The sequence below is a fragment of the Triplophysa rosa genome, linkage group LG3 (assembly GCF_024868665.1).
Source record: "Triplophysa rosa linkage group LG3, Trosa_1v2, whole genome shotgun sequence".
Taxonomy (NCBI): Eukaryota; Metazoa; Chordata; class Actinopteri; order Cypriniformes; family Nemacheilidae; genus Triplophysa; species Triplophysa rosa.
Window position 1 is genome coordinate 3,299,641 of NC_079892.1, and position 19,763 is coordinate 3,319,403.

General features: G+C 37.6%; 2 protein-coding genes and 1 long non-coding RNA gene across 5 annotated transcripts; 1 reads left to right on the plus strand and 2 right to left on the minus strand.

The window, feature by feature from the left end:
* Positions 1-22: 22 nt before the first annotated feature.
* On the minus strand, positions 23-2,721 carry skic8 (SKI8 subunit of superkiller complex). 3 transcript variants are annotated; one of them, XM_057329403.1, is made up of 11 exons: positions 2,561-2,721; positions 2,377-2,405; positions 2,246-2,273; positions 2,011-2,116; positions 1,707-1,879; positions 1,369-1,517; positions 1,173-1,266; positions 785-878; positions 611-703; positions 438-516; positions 23-273 (listed from the first exon to the last, which is right to left on the minus strand). In XM_057329403.1, exons 2-11 carry the CDS (start codon positions 2,386-2,388, stop codon positions 184-186), a joined length of 918 nt encoding a protein of 305 aa, XP_057185386.1. In that variant the 5' UTR covers positions 2,389-2,405; positions 2,561-2,721; the 3' UTR covers positions 23-183. The 3 variants fall into 3 exon arrangements, with proteins under 3 accessions (XP_057185386.1, XP_057185383.1, XP_057185384.1); XM_057329400.1 differs by having other exon boundaries at positions 2,527-2,721; XM_057329401.1 differs by having other exon boundaries at positions 2,503-2,721.
* Positions 2,722-5,764: 3,043 nt separating this feature from the next.
* On the minus strand, positions 5,765-19,680 carry LOC130552149 (uncharacterized). The gene is made up of 6 exons (XR_008962686.1): positions 19,597-19,680; positions 15,173-15,306; positions 7,457-7,607; positions 6,557-7,354; positions 6,388-6,424; positions 5,765-6,314 (listed from the first exon to the last, which is right to left on the minus strand). It is a non-coding gene; the product is annotated as an uncharacterized LOC130552149 (long non-coding RNA).
* Positions 7,727-14,598, plus strand: crabp1a (cellular retinoic acid binding protein 1a). The gene is made up of 4 exons (XM_057330297.1): positions 7,727-7,844; positions 9,733-9,911; positions 12,388-12,501; positions 14,261-14,598. The coding sequence occupies exons 1-4, from the start codon at positions 7,772-7,774 to the stop codon at positions 14,309-14,311; spliced, it is 417 nt and encodes a 138-aa protein (XP_057186280.1). The 5' UTR covers positions 7,727-7,771; the 3' UTR covers positions 14,312-14,598.
* Positions 19,681-19,763: the final 83 nt, after the last annotated feature.

A 19,763-nucleotide genomic window follows, 5' to 3' on the forward strand; every position in this document is an offset into this window, starting at 1 on the left:
AATAAAAACAGTCATCAAAAAGTTTAGGAAAAAAACATTTATTTGTATACACAGATGTTTAAGGTGACAATGAAACCATGAAATAAAAAATCTTTCCTGAATTCTGTGGTCTTGAGGTCTCAGACTAGACCTGTTGGACAGAACATTAACAGCAGGACATCAAGAGCGTACTTAAGAGATTCTTCACATGGGACAGTCATATATATGGATGGCTCTGTCGTCGCCCGCTGAAACAATCTTTGAGCCCGTCAGGTTATATTTAACATTCCAAACCTGCATAGACACACAAATAATCTGGTTAACAAGCACACGTAATCTTTATAGCCTGTATAGAAACACAACATAACATTCGACACCAGTGTCAAATCTCAGATTTAATCTTAACATCCTCCCTTTTGCAAAGTCACAGGTTCAATACAGACACATCAGAGACTCACCTGATCCTGATGATCAAAGAATGTGTTTATGCAAGTTCTGCTGCTGGTGTCCCAAACCTTTACGCTCTTATCTGACGAACTACAAAAAACAAGAAAAATTGATTAAAAACAAACTATTCCACAAGTCAATTGCTTGTCAACCTTCACCTAACTGAGATGGCATTGAGATTTACCTGGACACAAAGTGTTTATCATCAGGTGAGAAGGCCACACTCAGCACCCAGGACCCGTGACCGCTGAGAGTCCCGGCCAGACTAGCATGCTGCCTGTGAGCAAGTGTGTATGAATGTTAAAGAACAGACAATGAGTCCATCAGAAAAGATGACAAACTATCAAATGAAACTTACACGTCGTATATCTTGATGTAACCATCATCAGATGCCGTAACCAGCAGCTGAGAGTCAGGAGAGAAGGTCAGAGATCTGATGGGCATAGCATGTCCTGGAGAAAGACAACGTATTTGTGTTTTCCATGAACTACACTTCATACACATCTGAGCAAATGAAAGTTCTAATGCGTGAGTAATGGAGAGACCGAGAGGAAAAATGTCGATCTGTGATGGGAACCGATGTTTATGACATTTTTCCACCGCCATCATGAAATTTACAATCACCCTTAATCCATCTAGCAGACTATATGAGGAGCAGAATAACAGACAGAACGTCTACTGAGCAGAACCTGAATGTTAACAGAGAAACTGAAGACAGCATGAATCATGTGAAGGAAGATTTTCACCTTCCAGCGTGTGCAGGAGTTTCCCAGTTGCAATATCAAAGATGTTAATAATTCCGTCAATAGCACCACTGGCCAAGTACTTTCCATCTGGACTCTAGAGAGAGACAGAGATCAGGGCTATAATAATAGAGAATATAGAGAAATGTGTCTTTATGATTTATCCTGTAATGCATTCTGTAGTCATAATCGATCTTACATAAGCGATGCTCAGAATGAATTTCCCTCTGGTGTCCAGTGAGTGTTCCTTTTTTCCGCTCTCCACACCAAAGATATTGACCTTCCCAAGATGGCTGCCGGTGGCGATGTATTTAGAGTCCGGGGAGAATGCCACAGTCCATGAATCAACTGGAACCGAAAAAGATCACCGTCTTTCAGAATGACTGAAGAGGCACAATGTGACGTCACGACATCTTTGCATCACCCTCACACAATGAGGATCAAAGCCTTAGTCTAATTTACAGACAAAACATTAAATTCACCAGTTTTATGGATTTATTTGGAGTTAGACATGAAAAAGCAAGTGTGTAAACTTACCTGGGCCTGCATCCAAGGACTTGATCTGTTTGCCCGTCTCCAGATCCCACAGCCGAATATGAGCGTCTAGAGAGCTAGAGGCAGCGATCGCCCCGTTGTGACTGATGTCCACTGAGACGACACCCAGCTGGTGACCCTCCAGGGTCCACTGCAGCTCCAGCTTTTCATCCGACCTATAAACCATTCAAAATAATATAAAAAATGTACATTTAAATACAAAACACTCGATGACAAGGTGGAATTGAAACCTCATTTGCACTGACAAGTTTCTTTTTTTAACCTAACCAACATGAATATGATCTACCATTTCCACACTTTCACCAAGTCATCCAGAGACCCGGTGATGATGGTTTCAGATCCGTCCTTCTCACTGCGGCCCCATGCTGCTGTCCAGATCGAATCCTCGTGAGCTGTAGGAATACAAACACAGACTCATTGACTGTGTGTATGGACAAACATGCTGTCTTTGATAAGTTTTGACACACAACCATGAAGTACTCTAACCTAGATCAGTTAAACCGTGTGCACTGCATACTTACCATGCTCCTGCTTGAACAGTATACTGTACTAAAAAGAAAGTAATAAAACATATTTAATATCATATGAATACATTACGCATAATGCAGAGTACAACGTTAAAAGTACGCAGTTGTTTTTAAATTTAACTCACTTGTGTGCTCATTGTGTTTGTTTCAAAACCTGTTCGTGATAAATAAACAGTTTAGATTAACATATAAACGCGTGCATGATATAAACAGAGCTCAGATTTGGAGTTATTATAGATGTATAAACACACGTCATACGCAGCTGCTAGCTTAACTTAGCATGTATGTAAAGAAACAGTTTCTGCAAACCCGGAAGAGGTTTAACGTTAGCGCATCCGCGACTAAGTCAGATGATATTGAAGAAGTACTTTACAAAAAATCCCCTAAAGAAGAATTAATCCGCTTGATGATCAATAATAAACACACGAAGCGAGACTGACTAGAGAGCCGCCATGACACCCGCGCGCAAAGCACCATGGGAAGAGAAATATGACTCCGCCCCTCCGCGTTGTACTTTCACACTAGCTAATGGCTTTACATACAATTTTAGCAATATAAATAAAAGAAACGATAAAAGAGTAAAGTTTGCCGTTTTAGTGTTGGTGAAAAAGTCATTCTACGAAATGTATTAAATTAAATAAACAGAAAATTCTAAAAATAAAAGATAAACGAGTTTAAGTAAAACTAACTATGTTTTTAAATATAAATCAATAAATGAGTCAATGATTAAATATACAAATTAAATACAATAAAATAATTATTTAACAAGACAAACCTTTACAAACCTAACCTAAAATGATAGAGTTTTACAAGGTATAACTTTATATTAAAATTAAAAGCATGACAGACAACAAGCAAATCGCTTTTCTTTCTCATTTTTCAATTTAATTGCTCTAGTGGCATGACAAAAAACTTGTTTTTTATATTTATATTATATATTTTTTATTCTTTGAGAGTTTTTATAACGGGATGGTATATTACAACAATGTCCATGTTTAACAGCCAATGCATGCAATGCAATATATTTTAATCATATGCAAATGTCCCATTATCAAAACTATTATTGCCTTCTTGTGTAACTTTAAAATGTTTTTATATTGTCACTGTGTCTAAAAAGCACTTTAAGATTAATTCCTCTGAGAAGTGACTTCTCAGCAGGACTGCAACAATTTACTGCAAAGTCAAATCAAAGTCTCTTCTGTGTTCACAGTCCATATGTTACGTGCGATCTGAGCTCTTTTATGTCTTGAGCAGTGAGAGTTTCTCAGAAGATGCCCTTTGAGGTGCAGTATGTGTCTCAGAGGGAATTCAGCATCGACTGACCTAGATCTGACAGAGCGGGCGAGCGAGACGGAGAGAATGTGATGCTTTATGGTTTAGATGAATAAAATACTGTCTGTTTTATGGCTCTTTGCTGCTCATATACTGTTCTTTAAATCAGCAGAACATTCCATAAGACCCACTGATGCTTGAAATTATTTGTGATTTTGAAATGATATACTGCACTGCAGTTTTTAGGGCATCACAATTGCAGCTTCTCGTCATTGCATATAACCAAATAAAAAATGTCCTATTTTCTTTTTAACCAAATCCAAAGCACAATTTCTTATAAATAGACATATTTAACACGACCACAGAACATGTCAAGCTGTCAAAACAAAACTACTGTCACACAGCATTAAATCTTCAAATGCCACCATCTGTTTATCATCTACATGGTGGCATGTGGTTAATGCGGGCATGTTTGTATTTTCCTCATTTTATCTCCATTTTTAATAGTTTTTGGCCCATTTTAACATATAGTAAGGACACGCAACATCATTTACAATCAATGTTTAGCTGCAATTTGTGCTTTATTTGATCATGAGTCATGACTGTGTTCTTGCTGTAAGCATCGGTTTGCTCATAACAGCTCTGTTAAGAATGAACAACCAAGAACAAGTCCTTTGTCCCTAACATTGTACTAAGGCACTAAGAGGTTGTGGAGTTCATTTGTGTCCATCTTGGAAAAGAAAGTCTCAGCGTGTGGCATCTGAACAGACTCTCGAAGGTTCTTAGACTGTAACTGAAAAATGACTGCTCCCGCTTTCTCATGGCTCCAAACACTTTCATAAACGTCACCGAAGAGAAAGTCTTTTAAGGGCTGCTGGAGTGTTTGCTTCTGGGAGTTACATTCGAGGACTTTGAGGACAGGAAACGAAAGACCTTCATGCACAAAGCTTGTGTCCAAACCGTATACAAAGAGTTTTATTTTAATCATGATTAAGGACTGTAGCTTTGGTAAACATTAAGGGCACGGCATCCGAGAATTGGTCTAATTTTGTGATTTAAGTGGCATTACAAGAGGTTGAAAAGCACATGGCGCTCCGGAACACTTGATTTTGATTGGTCCATCTCAGCACTTAAATATTTTGTATAATGACTGTTGTATAATTGATGGTCGTCCTGTGCAACCGGCACCCTAACTGGGCTTGTTTCATAATAAAAAAATTGGAAAACAAACTTTTCCCCATTTTTAATAGACCTAGATTAAATCAGTGTAAATCAGGTGCAACTTTTTTTGCATAGTTTTACAATTAATACAAAGTAAAAATCATATACAAATAAGAATAAAATTACAAATAGTATATTCATATAAATTAAAACAATATCTACATAAATAAATAATATATAAAATAAATATAAAAATAGATCACAAAATTACAATGTTAAAAATGAACAATTAATATAGCAACAACCTAAAGACAATAGAGACTACACTGTTAGACATTTCAAAGGGTTTTTACAGTAACTTACTGGCAACACTGTTGCCAGTAAGTTACTGTAATTAAGATTTACAGTACCATAACTGTATTTCACTTTTACAGTAATTAAACACTACTGTAACTATATAATACAGTCCAGGTACTGTAAAACCCTAGATTAACAGTACACTACTGTAATCATATGTATTGGTTTATGTTTTTAGTAAATATAAATTAAATTTTAATAATATTTATATATAATTTACTTTTATCCAACACATGTAACTCCACATACAATATTGAACAAGTATTCTTTATTTAAATCATTACATTTACATTTATGCGGCAGACGCTTTTATCCGAAGCGACTTACATTGCATATTTTTATACATTTGTTTCTGACTATGTGCAATCCACTGGGATCAAACCCATGACCTTGGCATTGCTAGTGCTATACTCTAACCACTGAGCCACAGGAAAGCTGTTATATTTCAAATGCTTAAAGCACTTGAAAATGGAAATGTGCACAAACATCTATTTAAAACAATTCATGTTATTTGCAGCGATGCATGAACCCTTCTGTCATTCAAACCGTTGTATCAAATGTAAAGAAAAAATACAGAACTGTTTTAAATGGAATTCACCATTAACTTACAATACGAAATGTAAAGAAATAAATTATTGTATAGAATTGTCTATGGACTGCATACAGAACTGATTTTAAATGGAATTCACCATTAACTTACAATACGAAATGTAAAGAAATAAATGATTGTATAGAATTGTCTATGGACTGCATACAGAACTGATTTTAAATGGAATTCACCATTAACTGCATCAAACAGCAGTTAACAGCAACAAATGTGAAGAAAATAAATATAAATAACAGTAAACATACTGTATTTTCGGTATAAAATCAAAGTGGCATTTTGTTTAATGACAATTCTAAGTTGGTGTACTCTAGTTCAATTTAAGGGCAATCAGGAGCCAACAGCTACATAAGTAAAACAAAGCATTTTATTAAGCGATGAATGTCTGTTTCCTTGGAAGGGACTTTGGAGATAAAGGATGGATGGTGAGCAGAAGGACGCAGGAGGGGTGTGGGTTGCAGAAGGTTACATGTCTCTTTCTGATGCTGTGTTATCAGGCAAACCCTGTACATCAAATACGACTCAAATTCCGTGAGGTGGCGAAGGAAGGATGATACCCTGGTGTTAATAGCTGTTGTTTTTCTCTTCACAATTTCGCCTGTCTTTCGACTCACTCCAGTCTTTGCGGTGCACTTTGTTCCATCCTCTGGATTTATCCTCACTAAAAATCTTAAATTAGGGAAATAATTGAAAAATAGGAAAATAAGTAATAAGCATCCATACGTTTCATACATTTACTCACCCTCTTGTCATTTCAGACCTGCATGACTTTCTTTCTTCTGCAGAACACAAATGAAGATATTCTGAAGAATGTTGGTAACTGAACAGCAGCGGCACCCATTTACTTCTATTGTATGAAACCAATGCAATGAACGGGTGCCAGTTACCAACACTTAGTAATAATACTTTACCTTGCTTTTTGCTCTCATGGGAATAAAAATCGTTCTTCGTTTTACGGCTCTCTCAGCTCCGTCGAAAACGTGCGGTTCTCTCAGGTATAAAATATTCGCTGAAATGGCAATGTCCCTCTCAGCTCCGCCGAAAACACACCGTTACATCTTCAGCTCAGGTCAGGTGTTTCCCAGAACTGTGTCTCTCAAACATACTTCCCCGGTATAAACCTTCTCCGTGCTGCTGTCGGGTTCCTTTTTCAAAACGCAGGGCAAAGCCTATATGCTATCCCTCGGAAATGAGCAAAATAATTACTGTCTGTTTAAAGACCGTTAGGGGAAATACAGTAAAATACATCAAATTTTAAAAATACAGTAAATCACTGTATTTAGTGTTTGACCTCACACAAAATTCCCACAATGCAATGGAAATTACAGTTATTTACTGCATAGAGAAATTGCTGTATCATACTGGGTGATATAAAGTAAATAACTGTAAAAATTACAGAAATGTCTAACAGTGTACAACCACAATTCTCAATAAAAATTGTCCATGAAGGGTTCATTATTTAATATTAATATGGTCATTATCTCAATAATATTAATATAGTTGGATATACTGCATATGGGTAGTCAATAATTATACAAGAATTGAAAAATGTTCTTTAAAGTATAGTTTTAGATGATGTATGACATGTCACTGCAGGACGCTGTTGACAAGACTTGAAATGTCACATCAACCCTAACGCTAATTTCATCATTTTAAAGAGCCCTAATCGTCATCCTCGTCTTCTCTTCATCTTCCTCCACTTTAAAGAGCTGGAGAAAGAAATAAACACACAGATTTATTTTCAACATATAAATAACTGTGAGCATATGATCTGAAACTTTAAGTGTGTACACAATGACAGAAACACACACCCACAGCCTTCACAATATCCACAGTACAGCGGGAGAACACGGGAATGCGGAGCACATGGATGTACTAATGAGAGCGAGACACATCATGGGCGAGTGGCTGATGCTGGAACAGGTTGTCGTCTGCAGCAGTCTGAATAGTGAGACAGTGGCACTGCCAGGGGGCGGGAGAACGAGAGAGAGAGAGACAGTTAAGATGAGAGGGAGGGCGAGTGAGAACAGGAGACAGGCAAGCACAAAGGAAGAGAGCGAGAGTAGAAAAGGAGAGCGAGGGACCAGAGAAGAAGAGAGGGAGAGCAGGACAATCTGAAGATCAAAATGCCTCCCAACTTCGCCGGCACCTGGAAGATGAAGAGCAGTGAGAATTTTGACGAACTTCTGAAAGCGCTGGGTAAGATTTCATTTCATCTCATTCCTCTTTGAGCATCACTGGCATCTCTCCGGGCGCTCACGTTAGAACAGGAGGGGCTGGAAACATCTTGGAGAGGATTGTTGGATGTCTCAGATGTTTTAAGAGAGATGTTATTGTATAGTGGATTGGCAGTGTGTGTGTTGCGGAGACACGATTCACATTTATCGCAGCGGAACAGAAGTGAGATCTAATCAAAGTGGGTCACGTAACTGATAAAGTTACATTATATGGCAAACTGAAAGATGGAGAAGTTTTTGGTATTTACAAACAGACAGAAATGAGATGATGACATACAGCAAGAGAACAGAGCTGTTGAATTGTATGGATAGAATAGCTCAGATAATCTGATATTGGGAAAGATTTTGATATCTTGACTAATCATTAACAACAATTCTTCAGCATTTATTAATCTTGGTTCATGTTCATTTCAGCATTTACTAATACATTTTTTTAATCAAAAGTTGTTACTGTTAACATTAATGCACTCTGAACCAGCACGAGGAATTTTATTGACATTAAAGTGATAGTTCACTCCAAAATATAAATTCTGTCATCATTTACTCACTCTCTTGTCATTTTAAACCTGTATGACTTCGCGAAACACAAAGAAAGTTGGAAATCGAACAGCAGTGGCACCCATTCATTTCTATTGTATGGACACAAAACCAATGCAAGCGAATGGGTTACCAACATTCTTCAAAATATCCTTTGAGCTCTGCAGAAGAAAGAAAGAGGGAGTAAATAATGACAGAATATTTATTTTTGGGTGAACTATCACTTTAACAAAGATTAATGCTGAAAAACAAGGTTGCTTATTGTTACTTCATGTTAGCTAATGTTTTTACTAATGGTAACAAATGCAATATTTTCGGAAAATGTTACCTATATTTAATTTTAAAATAAAAGTAAATAATGTTTGGCTGCAAGCTGTTGTTCATGTGATAAATGCTCACAGAGAGGGTGTCTGGTGTTAAACAGAGATGCTGAATTTCTCTGTGGTGGGTATAGGGATTCGGTTAAGAGAAGACAAGAACTCAACTCTGTTGAAGTTTAAAGATGAGTTAAACTTGCATGTGCTATGATCCAAATCAGAGAGTAAAACAAAACTAAGGAAATGGAGGAATAGTCTAGTAGTTATGAAGCTGTGCATGACAGAGCTCTGAAAACAAACCTTTCGAAGACGTTATAATTTAAGAGAACTGAAAACCTGGAATTATGTTAAATTAGAACGGAAAGCCGCATTTGGCAGACAGTTTATTTGGTATTTCTGGGTAAATTCAGCTGTGAAATCATAAAGCAGCTCATTTTTCCTAAATTTACCAAGCCTTAATTTGCATATTTTATACGATGCTTTATATAATTAAGTATGCGGTGAGACAGTACAGGTCTCACAAACAGTTTATGTTTGTGTCTTAAAAGTGTGCATTTCTTTGGCACAGTATGATTTGGGATGCAGTTATAAAATATTGAGCTGTTAATGATAAATGTTGTCTAGTCTACTACAACTAAGTGAGCTCAGTGTATAGAAACAAAACAAAACAAGTAAGGTTCCATGTTATTAAAGGGACAGTTCACCCAAAAACGAAAAATCTGTCATCGTTTGCTCTCCCTCAAGTTGTTTCAAACCCGTATAAATGTCTTTGTACTGTTGAACACAAAGAAGATATTTTGAAGAATGTGGGAAACCAATCAGTTTTAGGACACTATTGACTACCATAATAGTCAATAGTGCCCAACAGGTTGGTTACAACCATTCTTCAAAATATCTTTATTTGTGAAAATACAGGTTTGGAACAAATCGAGGGTGTGTAAATGATAACAAAATGTGGGTGAACTGTCCCTTTAAATGTCGTCTGTGCTTCACCAGGTGTGAACGCTATGCTACGTAAAGTGGCCTGTGCTGCAGCATCCAAACCGCACGTGGAAATCCGTCAGGACGGAGAGCAGTTCTACATCAAGACCTCCACCTCCGTGCGCACCACCGAAATCAACTTCCGCGTGGGAGAGGAGTTTGATGAGGAGACTGTGGACGGCAGGAAATGTAAAGTGAGTTTCCATTGATTGAGGAACACGATCCTCAGACCCAAACCACAGTGAGACTGTTAGGAAGCTCATCTGAGGAGTATACTGTCACTCCAGCAACATTTCACTTTGAAACATCAATCAATAGTGTCATTTACAATAGCTATCTTTGAGAGAAAATGATTATTGGTGTTGATGTGTAAAACGTAACAGATCTAAATAACAGAGAGGAAAATGTTATTGCTCAGATGTTGCTCTTTTATAGCTTAGTAGGTTTGTCTCTATTCCTAAAATTACTAATGAGAAATATATATTAAAATACAACTTAATGAAGAAATGAATGCAGATTGTAGAGGTAAAATAATCTGGATTTGGGTAAATTTGATGAGAAATGTTTGAGTTCATATTGAGATCTTCAATAATATTGACTTTTGATTGCAGACTTGACAAATCTGAGCTCAGTTTGAGACATTGTTGAGATCTCTTCTGAAACTCCAACGGGGACAATTGTGAAATTACTGATTCGTTTTCTCAGCCGAAATATCTGAGACAAATGGGAAAAGTTCTTCTGCTTCTGTGAAAGCAAACGTAATTGATTTTTCATGCTGTAATATGACTCATCTCGCTGCAGATTTGTTCTCTCCTATGAAAAACATTGCGACCCCCACCTGGTCACAGTGCTCAGCAGGTGCAGCCGGAAGCCATCGTTGTTATGATCCGAACCTCTTAGTCTCTAATTTCAGTAAACACACCCACAGACACGTTTATGTAGATCTTCATTAGTTCACAGTTACGCCGCGTCATCTTGCATCCATCAGGACAAATTAGCAACAAATGTGAGCGTCAATTTCAGATGTTTATCAGAGGTTTTGCTGGTGCGGTTCCACCCTGTAACCCAAGCACTAGTGATCCCTTCATTCAGGTCCAACAAAAGACAGACAGATGAGAGAATAGTAACTGTTTTAAAGTAAACAACTTAAATAAAAAATGATGACTTTGGCATTATAGAATAATGAAGAATAGAATATGTTAAGCTGTTTAATATGAAACACAGCTGCTATTGATCTGAAAGTTGGAAATAACTGTTCATAAACACTCAGCATCTATTTCTATCAAAGGCAGTGCAATAACCTGCATGCCGACTTGTTTATTCCCAAGAAATTCATCAAGTCAGTTGTAACGTTATTATTCGGAGAAAGATTCGCCTCTTATGGAATAACTTCGTTTTTATTTCCTAACAGTAAGACACAATCAAAGCAGGGGTGCATATAGAGAGATATGACCTCATTTTGTTCTGGAACATACAGCAGCGGAGTGGGCGGAGGGATTATTTGGGAGTCTCGCAGCCCCTGAGAGTTGTGTGTCTGTCTCAAACAGTGTATGTGTGGTGACATCAGAACAGTGTGAGTTCTCATAGGAACATCGGGATGACATTGTGGACGAAACCTAAAATGAAAATAATTTGAAGAGCAAATGGAAAGTTTTGCTTTAGTCTTCTGCGTCTCTTATTCTCCGAATAAGACTCAGAAATCTTACAAATATCTCCATTGGAGTTTCAGAAGAGATGTCTCAAACTGAGTCTGCAATCAAAAGTCAATATTATTGAAGATCTCAATATGAACTCAAACATTTCTCATCACATTTACTCAAATCCAGATTATTTTACCTCTACAATCTACATTCATTTTACACCTCCGTACTCTTTATGGATTTGGGTCTCTACTTTTATTTAAGAAATTTGAGAAGAAACTTAAATGTAACTAACCGTAACCTAACCCTTACACCGTCAAATCTCCTGAGCTTGGAAAGAGCAACATCTGAGCAATAATAATTTCCTCTGGGTACTCATTTATTGAAAAATCATGTTTTTGTATTGCCTTGCTTTAGCCACCATCATATTAAAAACAATGTTAGATTCATGTAAATCTTTATTTGTATCTCAATTGCCTTGTTGTGGGGGGCACAAATGTTAGAACGCAGAGTCATTCACCAGGCCGGTTGCTATAGCGACAGACCGCTCACCTGCCACAGGGCAGAGACTAAGTGATAGAGAACAAGGGAGAGAAAACGAGACAGAAAGAAAAAAAGGCATAAAACAATGCAATTGATAATGGACTTCTGGAGATCCAGAAAGCAAGAGAGAGAGAGATGTGTTTCCCTTTGTGAAATTCCTCTAATCCAAACTTCTATTTTCAAGACAAATGAGAACGTCAGGATGCCCTGCATGGAGTATTTTAGAGCAAGCTGCTTAAATGAGTTTAGTGCCCGAGGCCGGAGAGAGAAAGAGAAGTGAGACGGATGGAGTCTGAGCGTTGACGCCGTTTCGCCACATGTTCATTTATCTGTGTCCTCATTCACAAACATAGTTTATTACATTAATGAACTCAGAGTCTGATCTGTGTCTCTGTTTAATGGACCGCTCACGTTCTTAAGTTGTCTGTGTGTGTGTGTGTGTGTGTGTGTGTGTGTGTGTGTGTGTGTGTGTGTGTGTCGTCTCTAGAGTTTGCCCGTATGGGAGACGGAAAATAAAATCTATTGCAAACAGAAGCTGGTGAATGGAGACGGACCCGTAACGTTCTGGAGCAGAGAGATGAGTGGAGATGAACTCATACTGGTGAGACGCAAACACGCAAACAAGTTCTGGTATCATTATTATTTTAATATTGTTTTTGTAAATAAAAAAAATAAAAAAATTGTATAGCCACGCAAAAATTAAGAGACCATTTCTAATTTTCAGCATTTATAGATGTATTGGGGTCATTCCAGTCCAGTGTTTGTTGAATTAAAATTCAACAAATTCATATCACATTCATATCACATAAAAAAATATTTTTTTAACTTTCCCAAAATAAATGTTATAGAAATATGACTGTTGTGTTGCCTAAAAGTGAATATGAACTTGTTTTCTTTGCCGTTTTTGAGGTCTGAAAAAATACAGAGCATCTTTTCTGTTATTTTGACCTGTTTCTCCAGCTTTTATTTTCTGCAAACAAATGTAAATAGAAACACATTTTTTACGTGAAACCTGGTAGAAATGTTGTAAGTAGATCATAGAACAAAACAAAAAATGTACCTAATAAACACATACCTATAAATAGTAAATAAAAAAAAACTGAAAACAATTTTGAAATTGTCTTTTTCCATGGATGTATATGTACAAATGTTTAGGCAATAACTGAATAAAACAAGATGCAAACATCCAATTGATTTGTAACTTTTACAAGTGGATCTACATCCGGTCAAACCTGTTTGAAAGATTCAAAAGCACGAGACTGCTTCTGGCTTTACGTAAAGTGGATGGTTTTACAACCACTACATACTTAACATGACAGTGTACTTATGAGAGCACATTATAATCATATTTATGACTTCAGACGGAAATGGCCGATGGATTTTTTTCCACATATCTCATAGACGAGAGAGTAAGAGACTGAGACGGAGAGATTTGGTGTGAGCGTTTAATGGAAAAAAATCGATCCGTGTACCTCATAGACCTTTTCTCATTTGTTCTGATGTGACACACACATTCAGGGTGTCTTTAGTTAGGGTTAAAGAAGTTAAAACTTTATCAAGTTCATAAAGGGTTAAACACAACATACACCATTACATTTATTTGTACATTTTATGCATTTGGCAGACGCTTTTATCCAAAGCGACTTACATTGCATTGTATTATGCATTTTGTTTCTGACTATGTGCAATCCCCTGGGATCAAACCCATGACCTTGGCATCGCTAGTGCCATGCTCTAACCACCGAGCCACAGGAAAGCCAAGACCATGAAGAAACATAAACGTATCATAAATTCAAGCAGCAGTATATAATTACCTTGTGTTATCTTAAAAGCAAAAACATATTAAGTGGACATACTGAGCTGATTCCTGCGGTAAAACGTGGGCAGAACTCCAAGTTCAACGTAAAATAAGAGGGTTATGAAACGGTTCCAGGACAGAGACTCCTGACGGCCCCTGGGAAGAAATGTCTGACAGTTATTCGAGCACAGGAATGTGCAAAAACCGTCCAGAACAAATGCAGGTCTGACCCAAATCACAGGCGCGCTCTTTTCATCCGACCTTCGGCGGCTCGCAAAATTCTCACGGGTTTGTGAATGAATTTAAAGCTTGACTTTGACAGACCAACAATCCCACAATGCAGCACTGACAGACGTTCTGCTGTGAATCTAGGACACGTTTTCATAAAACAAAGGGAGATTATCAGCTCTCGTAAACACAATGTGATGTAGGTTAACTGAAAAACAAACCCATTAAGACATCCCAAATGTTTTGGAAATAATACGTTTTATTTTAAATATCGTTACATTAGCACCATTAACATTTCTTCCTTAAATGTAAAAATGTTGTTCTTTTTCCTCAGGTCTTTGGGGCTGACTACGTGGTTTGCACTCGGATTTACGTACGAGATTGAGGTCTAGGGGTAACGAAGATAACTGTAAATAACGCAACCAGGCATATCATGCATCTCAACCCTACTCTGTCCAAAAATATACAAACCCTTCACGCATGTCAGTCGGTGAACATGCATTTGTGCAGTGCATTGTGGGATTCCAGCCACAACCTTCTTGTTGCCTATAGTCCAATGATAACAACTATTTCTGTGATCATTCAGTTTCTTTCTCTCTTTGTCTGTTCTGTGTGCAAATGTGTGCATTGCAAACAAAAACAGAAATAAAAATGAAAACAAATATCCTTTTGTCCGTCATGTTTTCCAAAGGTTGAACACAGTGGATATTTTATTGAGGACATTTAAGTTTCAATCAATTTTCAATTTTTCTCCTAAAATTGCTTTCATTAGTAATAAAACAGAGAAACGAGACTGTAATTGTTGAGATCCATGTAGAATGGAGAAGTAAAATAATCTGGATTTGAGTAAATTTGATGAGAAATGTTTGAGTTCATGTTGAGATCTTCAATAATATTGACTTTTGATAGCAGACTTGACAAATCTGAGCTCAGTTTGAGACATTGTTCAGATATCTTCTGAAACTGATTTCGGACTCTTTTTCTCAAGAGAAATATCTGAGACGCAGGAGACGTAAGTAAATGTTTCCATTTGCTCTCTATTTAATCTCTTTGATGTTTAAGAGAAATAACAGAGACATTAAAGAAACCTCATTTGTGATCTTTCTTATGGGCAGTTTCACGTTTTTGTTGACCAAAACGCATAGCAACACCCTAACAACTACTAAGAACATATTTGCAACTAGCAATGCCCTGGTAACCACCCAGAACACTGTGACACTCTTTAGCATAGCGAAGCACCACTCACCTTTCTTTCAGAAGCGAGACGTCTGTGTTGAAAATATCACACGCTGTTCTGCTCTCTGGATGTCATTAGACACAGATTCTGGCCTACAGTGTGATTCCAGCGGGTGGCAGAGTAAGATAAGCAGCATAATCTTCCTGAAAGGCGTGATCAGATTTAGACAGAGTCATGCTCAGGGAAACCTATGAATTTCCCGCAAGAGAACACAAATCCAAACACACACTCACACAAAGAGACAGTTTGAGAGCTTAAATCCAGACAAAGAGAAGCCAAATTAACACCCCGTCTAGACTGAGAGCTAGCGACGTGCAAAACTGAAATGTTCAGGATTTGTGTGTCAGCAAGTGTCAGCAAGATAAAAACTATTAAACAATTGTGCATGTACTCATAATTCATTACACGCACAGAAGTTAAAAACAAAATATAGTCTCGGGGTGAGATGATGAGATGTTTTGGCCGGTGGGCGCTGTGAGATGAAAGATGATAGATGAGGCAATAGATCACTCTAATGAGCAACACAGGATAAAGATGCTCTGCTTTCTCATTACACTCAGTTCAACCACAAACAACACAAGCTGAAAAAAGATTCCTCCAAGTTTACATGTAGAAGAATCCCACAAACTACTTCCCAGTTTGTAAGAGTGCGTCTTTATACAAAAAATTACAACAGGAAGATGATTGTGATACATAATACAAGAATACAAAAGTAAAGGCAAACACAAAAGAATAAAAAAAATTAACCCTTGTGTGGTGTTCGGATCTGTGGGAGCTGTTTATAAAGTTTACCAAAAAAGATGATGTGATAGTTTTTTCAAGATTAACATTTATCGTAGATTTTCCTTTATATATATATATATATATATATATATATAAAACAAAGATTACAACAGGAAGAAGACTGTGATACATAATACAAGAATACAAATAAAAGGGAAACACAAAAGAATGAAAAATATTTAACCATTATGTGGTGTTCGGATCTGTAGGACCTGTTTTTAAAGTTTACCAATAAAAGATGATGCGATAAATTGTTGGTCTTTTTTCAAGATAAAAATGGTATCGGTGCATCCCATTTTTTACCGATACCGATGCCTGTACCTTTTCACAACAAAGTGAGACTAATAGAAATAGAATAGCTTCATACTGTAATTACAAACAACTCCACCTTAAACACATTATGAAAAAATCTATAATTTTATGTGCTTTTCACAAACTTTCAACGCAAATTTCACAACAAAGTCAATTCTGTCAGTTATGTCACATGGTATCAGTACATTTTTACGAGTACATGAGCTTCAGGCCCGATACCGGTATACTGGTATCGGTGCATCCCTGTATATATATATATATATATACTGTATATATATTCCAAAAGACAAAATAAATGTGATTAAACAGAGGTAACTTTCAAATATTACCCATACTGTATACATGCTCTATGTTGCTTGAATTTGGGATAAAATAAACATCTGTAAGTATTTTGTCATAATGTATGAAAATACATAAAATACATAAAAATGTATGGTTATATTGATTTATAAACTGAATACAAAATAAAGCTAAACACAATACAAGGGGTAAAATGAATCAAAGCCTAACAAAGACCGAATTACAACTTTAAAATAAAAGGCAAAACAAAGAACAAGAACAATCCACACTTAAAAAAAACAAATTCATTGGTGGGCATAAATCTCCCCTTTTCCAAAGTTGTTAGTTATTACAAAATCTCTTTCGTGAGGCGACTCAAACCCCTGACACCCAAAGTCAAAATACATCCGTCTCATTCACAAGGTCATTTATCCACTAGAGAGATGTCAACGCTAAAGAGCCATTCAGTCTGATTCCGGCCTTTGCTTCGGCTCGGCTCAAAGTTCTGAATCACGGTCACCGACAAACAAACCCCGAGACACGAACAACAAAACATCAAAGGCCTCAAACCGATTTGTTTTCGTGCCACCGGGCTGCCGGGAGCTAAAAGCTGCTCTTTCAACACGCTGTTTCACACACAAACCACTGAAACAACGGTTGCCAGGTCCTTCCCCCTCCGCCCTGATTTCTGACCAGCGACAGCGTCAAAGAATACATTCGCCCCACAATGCACCGCCGACCACGAGTGTGTGACGTTATGTTAATTTGATGGTTCCGACGCTCTTGAAAGAGCTCTTTGTCGAAAATGCTCAGCGGACAGAAGCTTTGAGAAACATTGAGGACGAGATCCCCTCCAGATCCTAAAAGGGGCCCATAGGGACCGAAACAAGGCCAGCGGCACTAAAACAACTACAGACAAACTTTTGTTTGAAGGAAACTAATGTGAGTTAATGAGAAGATTCTTACTTGCTTTTATTCATTCATGCATTACTACGGTACTTAGTGTTATTTAAAATTACCAACAAAATATGTGTTATCATCAACCTTTCTTACTTTAGATCTTTCTACCCCTAAATTAGTGTAAAAAACAACCTGTCAGAGTTCTTCTCTTATCTGATTGGTCGGTTTCTTTTCCGGAAATCTATAAGGTAGAACAAACGTCATGCTGATAGTCAAAAGTCGGACTCGGCTTGAACTGAAGTTTATGTGATGGTTACTTCAGCTAATAAACATGGCAGACTAGTGAAGTCTCTCTCTCTCTCTCATTAACTCTCTGTGGGAAACTTGCCGCACCTGTCAGGCCGAGCAGCCGTCAGAGCCACGCAGAACAATCTGGGTCACTGACTGAGCCGAAGAAAAGAAACCATCCTTCACCTGTCCAAAACCATTTCATCCATCCTCAAACACACACACACGCACGCACGCACGCACACACGCACGCACGCACACACACACACGTTTCCTTCCTGTCAGAGCCAGACTGGGCCCGCTGAGATCAGATGTTTTTATCTTTTGCGTGAAATAAACATGGTTTTGCTTTTAATTTAAGCACTTGTTTTAGACATTACCATGGCATTCATTTATTGTTTATTTTCATGTATTTAAAGGAAAGCTTTTAGTTGGCTGTGTGCTGTCCAAACCGTATAAATTAATATGACACACACACACCATCTGACAACAGAGATAAGCTTGCCATTACTATGTCCAGAATAGCATATTAAGACTGTAGTATGTATACTGTGCAGTATGCAAATTTTCGGTCTATCCCTGCGTTCCAACTGGGATATATCGCCCTCCGAAGGGCCCTTCGGAGTGACAACAATCATGGCCGCCATACTGGAGGGTCGTTCCAAACCGAAGTGCTCATAAATGGACACTTCAAAGGTCCCTTCAGAATGAAGGATTTCGAAGGGTTCAACTGATGGTCACTTCAGGCTCCCATGATTCTTTGCGTGGTGACGCCGCATCCTTATGGGCGCAGGATGATGACGCAGAAGGGCACATCAAGAAACAGTTGTTTGGTTCCCTACACCCTTTAACCCTTCAAAGCTCTCACTCCGGAGGGTAAACCATTCGAAGGGCTTAGGGCATAGGGATGAGCCCTTCGAAATGGAACGCAGTGTGTGTGTGTGTGTGTGTGTGTGTGTGTGTGCGTGCGTGCGTGCGTGCGTGCGTGCGTGCGTGCGTGTGTGTGTGAAATCACTACCTCCATTATCCATAGTATGCGAAAATCAACATGCAATCCAAACCAAAATAATCAGAAACTGCCAACCGGATGACTTTTCCAAGTGTGATAAAATAATAAGTAATATAGATACCAAGAAATGTAAACCCACATGTTTAACAACACCTAGTACATTATTTTCACGGCTGTTGTTTGTACGTCATAGGTGAGCAAAGCAAACATACAGATCACATCACATGACAGTAAAAACATGGCGGATGTAGTGTGCGAGTAGTCACGTGCAAATTTCAACCTGTCAAAAAGTTTTAATAAAGGTTTTAACTTTACTGATATCAAGATTCGGGTGGTTTTACGTCTCTCTTAAGGTTTTTAAAGCATTAATTATTTTTAAATCATGATTTATCATAGTCAGGTGCCGCTTTCAGAATAGTCAAATTCATAAATGGACACATGAAAAATAATAGCTGTTATTGGGTTTTATTTAGCGGGTATTATTGCTTCTGGTTTGTGCATTTTAATTCACAGAAATCCTACTAAGTATGTCGTCTCTCAAAAACGGTGTCCTTTTTTTTTCACATCCATTTCCCTTATCTTCTCGTGCACAGACGGATATTTTTCTGTCTAGACTATATCAGTAGGGGTTTTGTAAAATATAAACATATGGCTCTTTTACATTAATTACATAAATACATTCTCAGACAGTTTATATCTCACGTTTTGACTAAAAATGACATCCATGACGTTGTACTGCATTTAATTAACGCGCTTTCAGACGCAAGGTGTGTGTAGAAAACGTAAGCAAAGCTGCGCTAGCTATCATATCCACAATGCTTAAAAAACTATTGTTTATTAACAACTTGTGAAATGAATTTACCTCAGCAATTTTTAATCAACTGAGAGTCCAGTTGTCAACTTCGGCTCTTGTGGACTTCGAGGTTCTCCGTAACTTCCGCTCGAGATCATCCAATGCAAGACGACACCGCCAATTAGTGGCTACACTAGAGAATGCAGCATAAGACTATTTTTTTTAGATAAAATAAC

Coding starts and splice junctions, on each gene's coding strand:
- skic8 (XM_057329400.1), bottom strand. Junction 2,117..2,245: donor ACTGTTCAAGCAGGAGCATG/GTAAGTATGCAG, acceptor GTATTCCTACAG/CTCACGAGGATTCGATCTGG. Junction 1,880..2,010: donor TTGGTGAAAGTGTGGAAATG/GTAGATCATATT, acceptor AATGGTTTATAG/GTCGGATGAAAAGCTGGAGC.
- crabp1a (XM_057330297.1), top strand. CDS start 7,772: ATGCCTCCCAACTTCGCCGGCACCTGGAAGATGAAGAGCAGTGAGAAT. Junction 7,845..9,732: donor CGAACTTCTGAAAGCGCTGG/GTAAGATTTCAT, acceptor GTGCTTCACCAG/GTGTGAACGCTATGCTACGT. Junction 12,502..14,260: donor GTGGAGATGAACTCATACTG/GTGAGACGCAAA, acceptor CTTTTTCCTCAG/GTCTTTGGGGCTGACTACGT.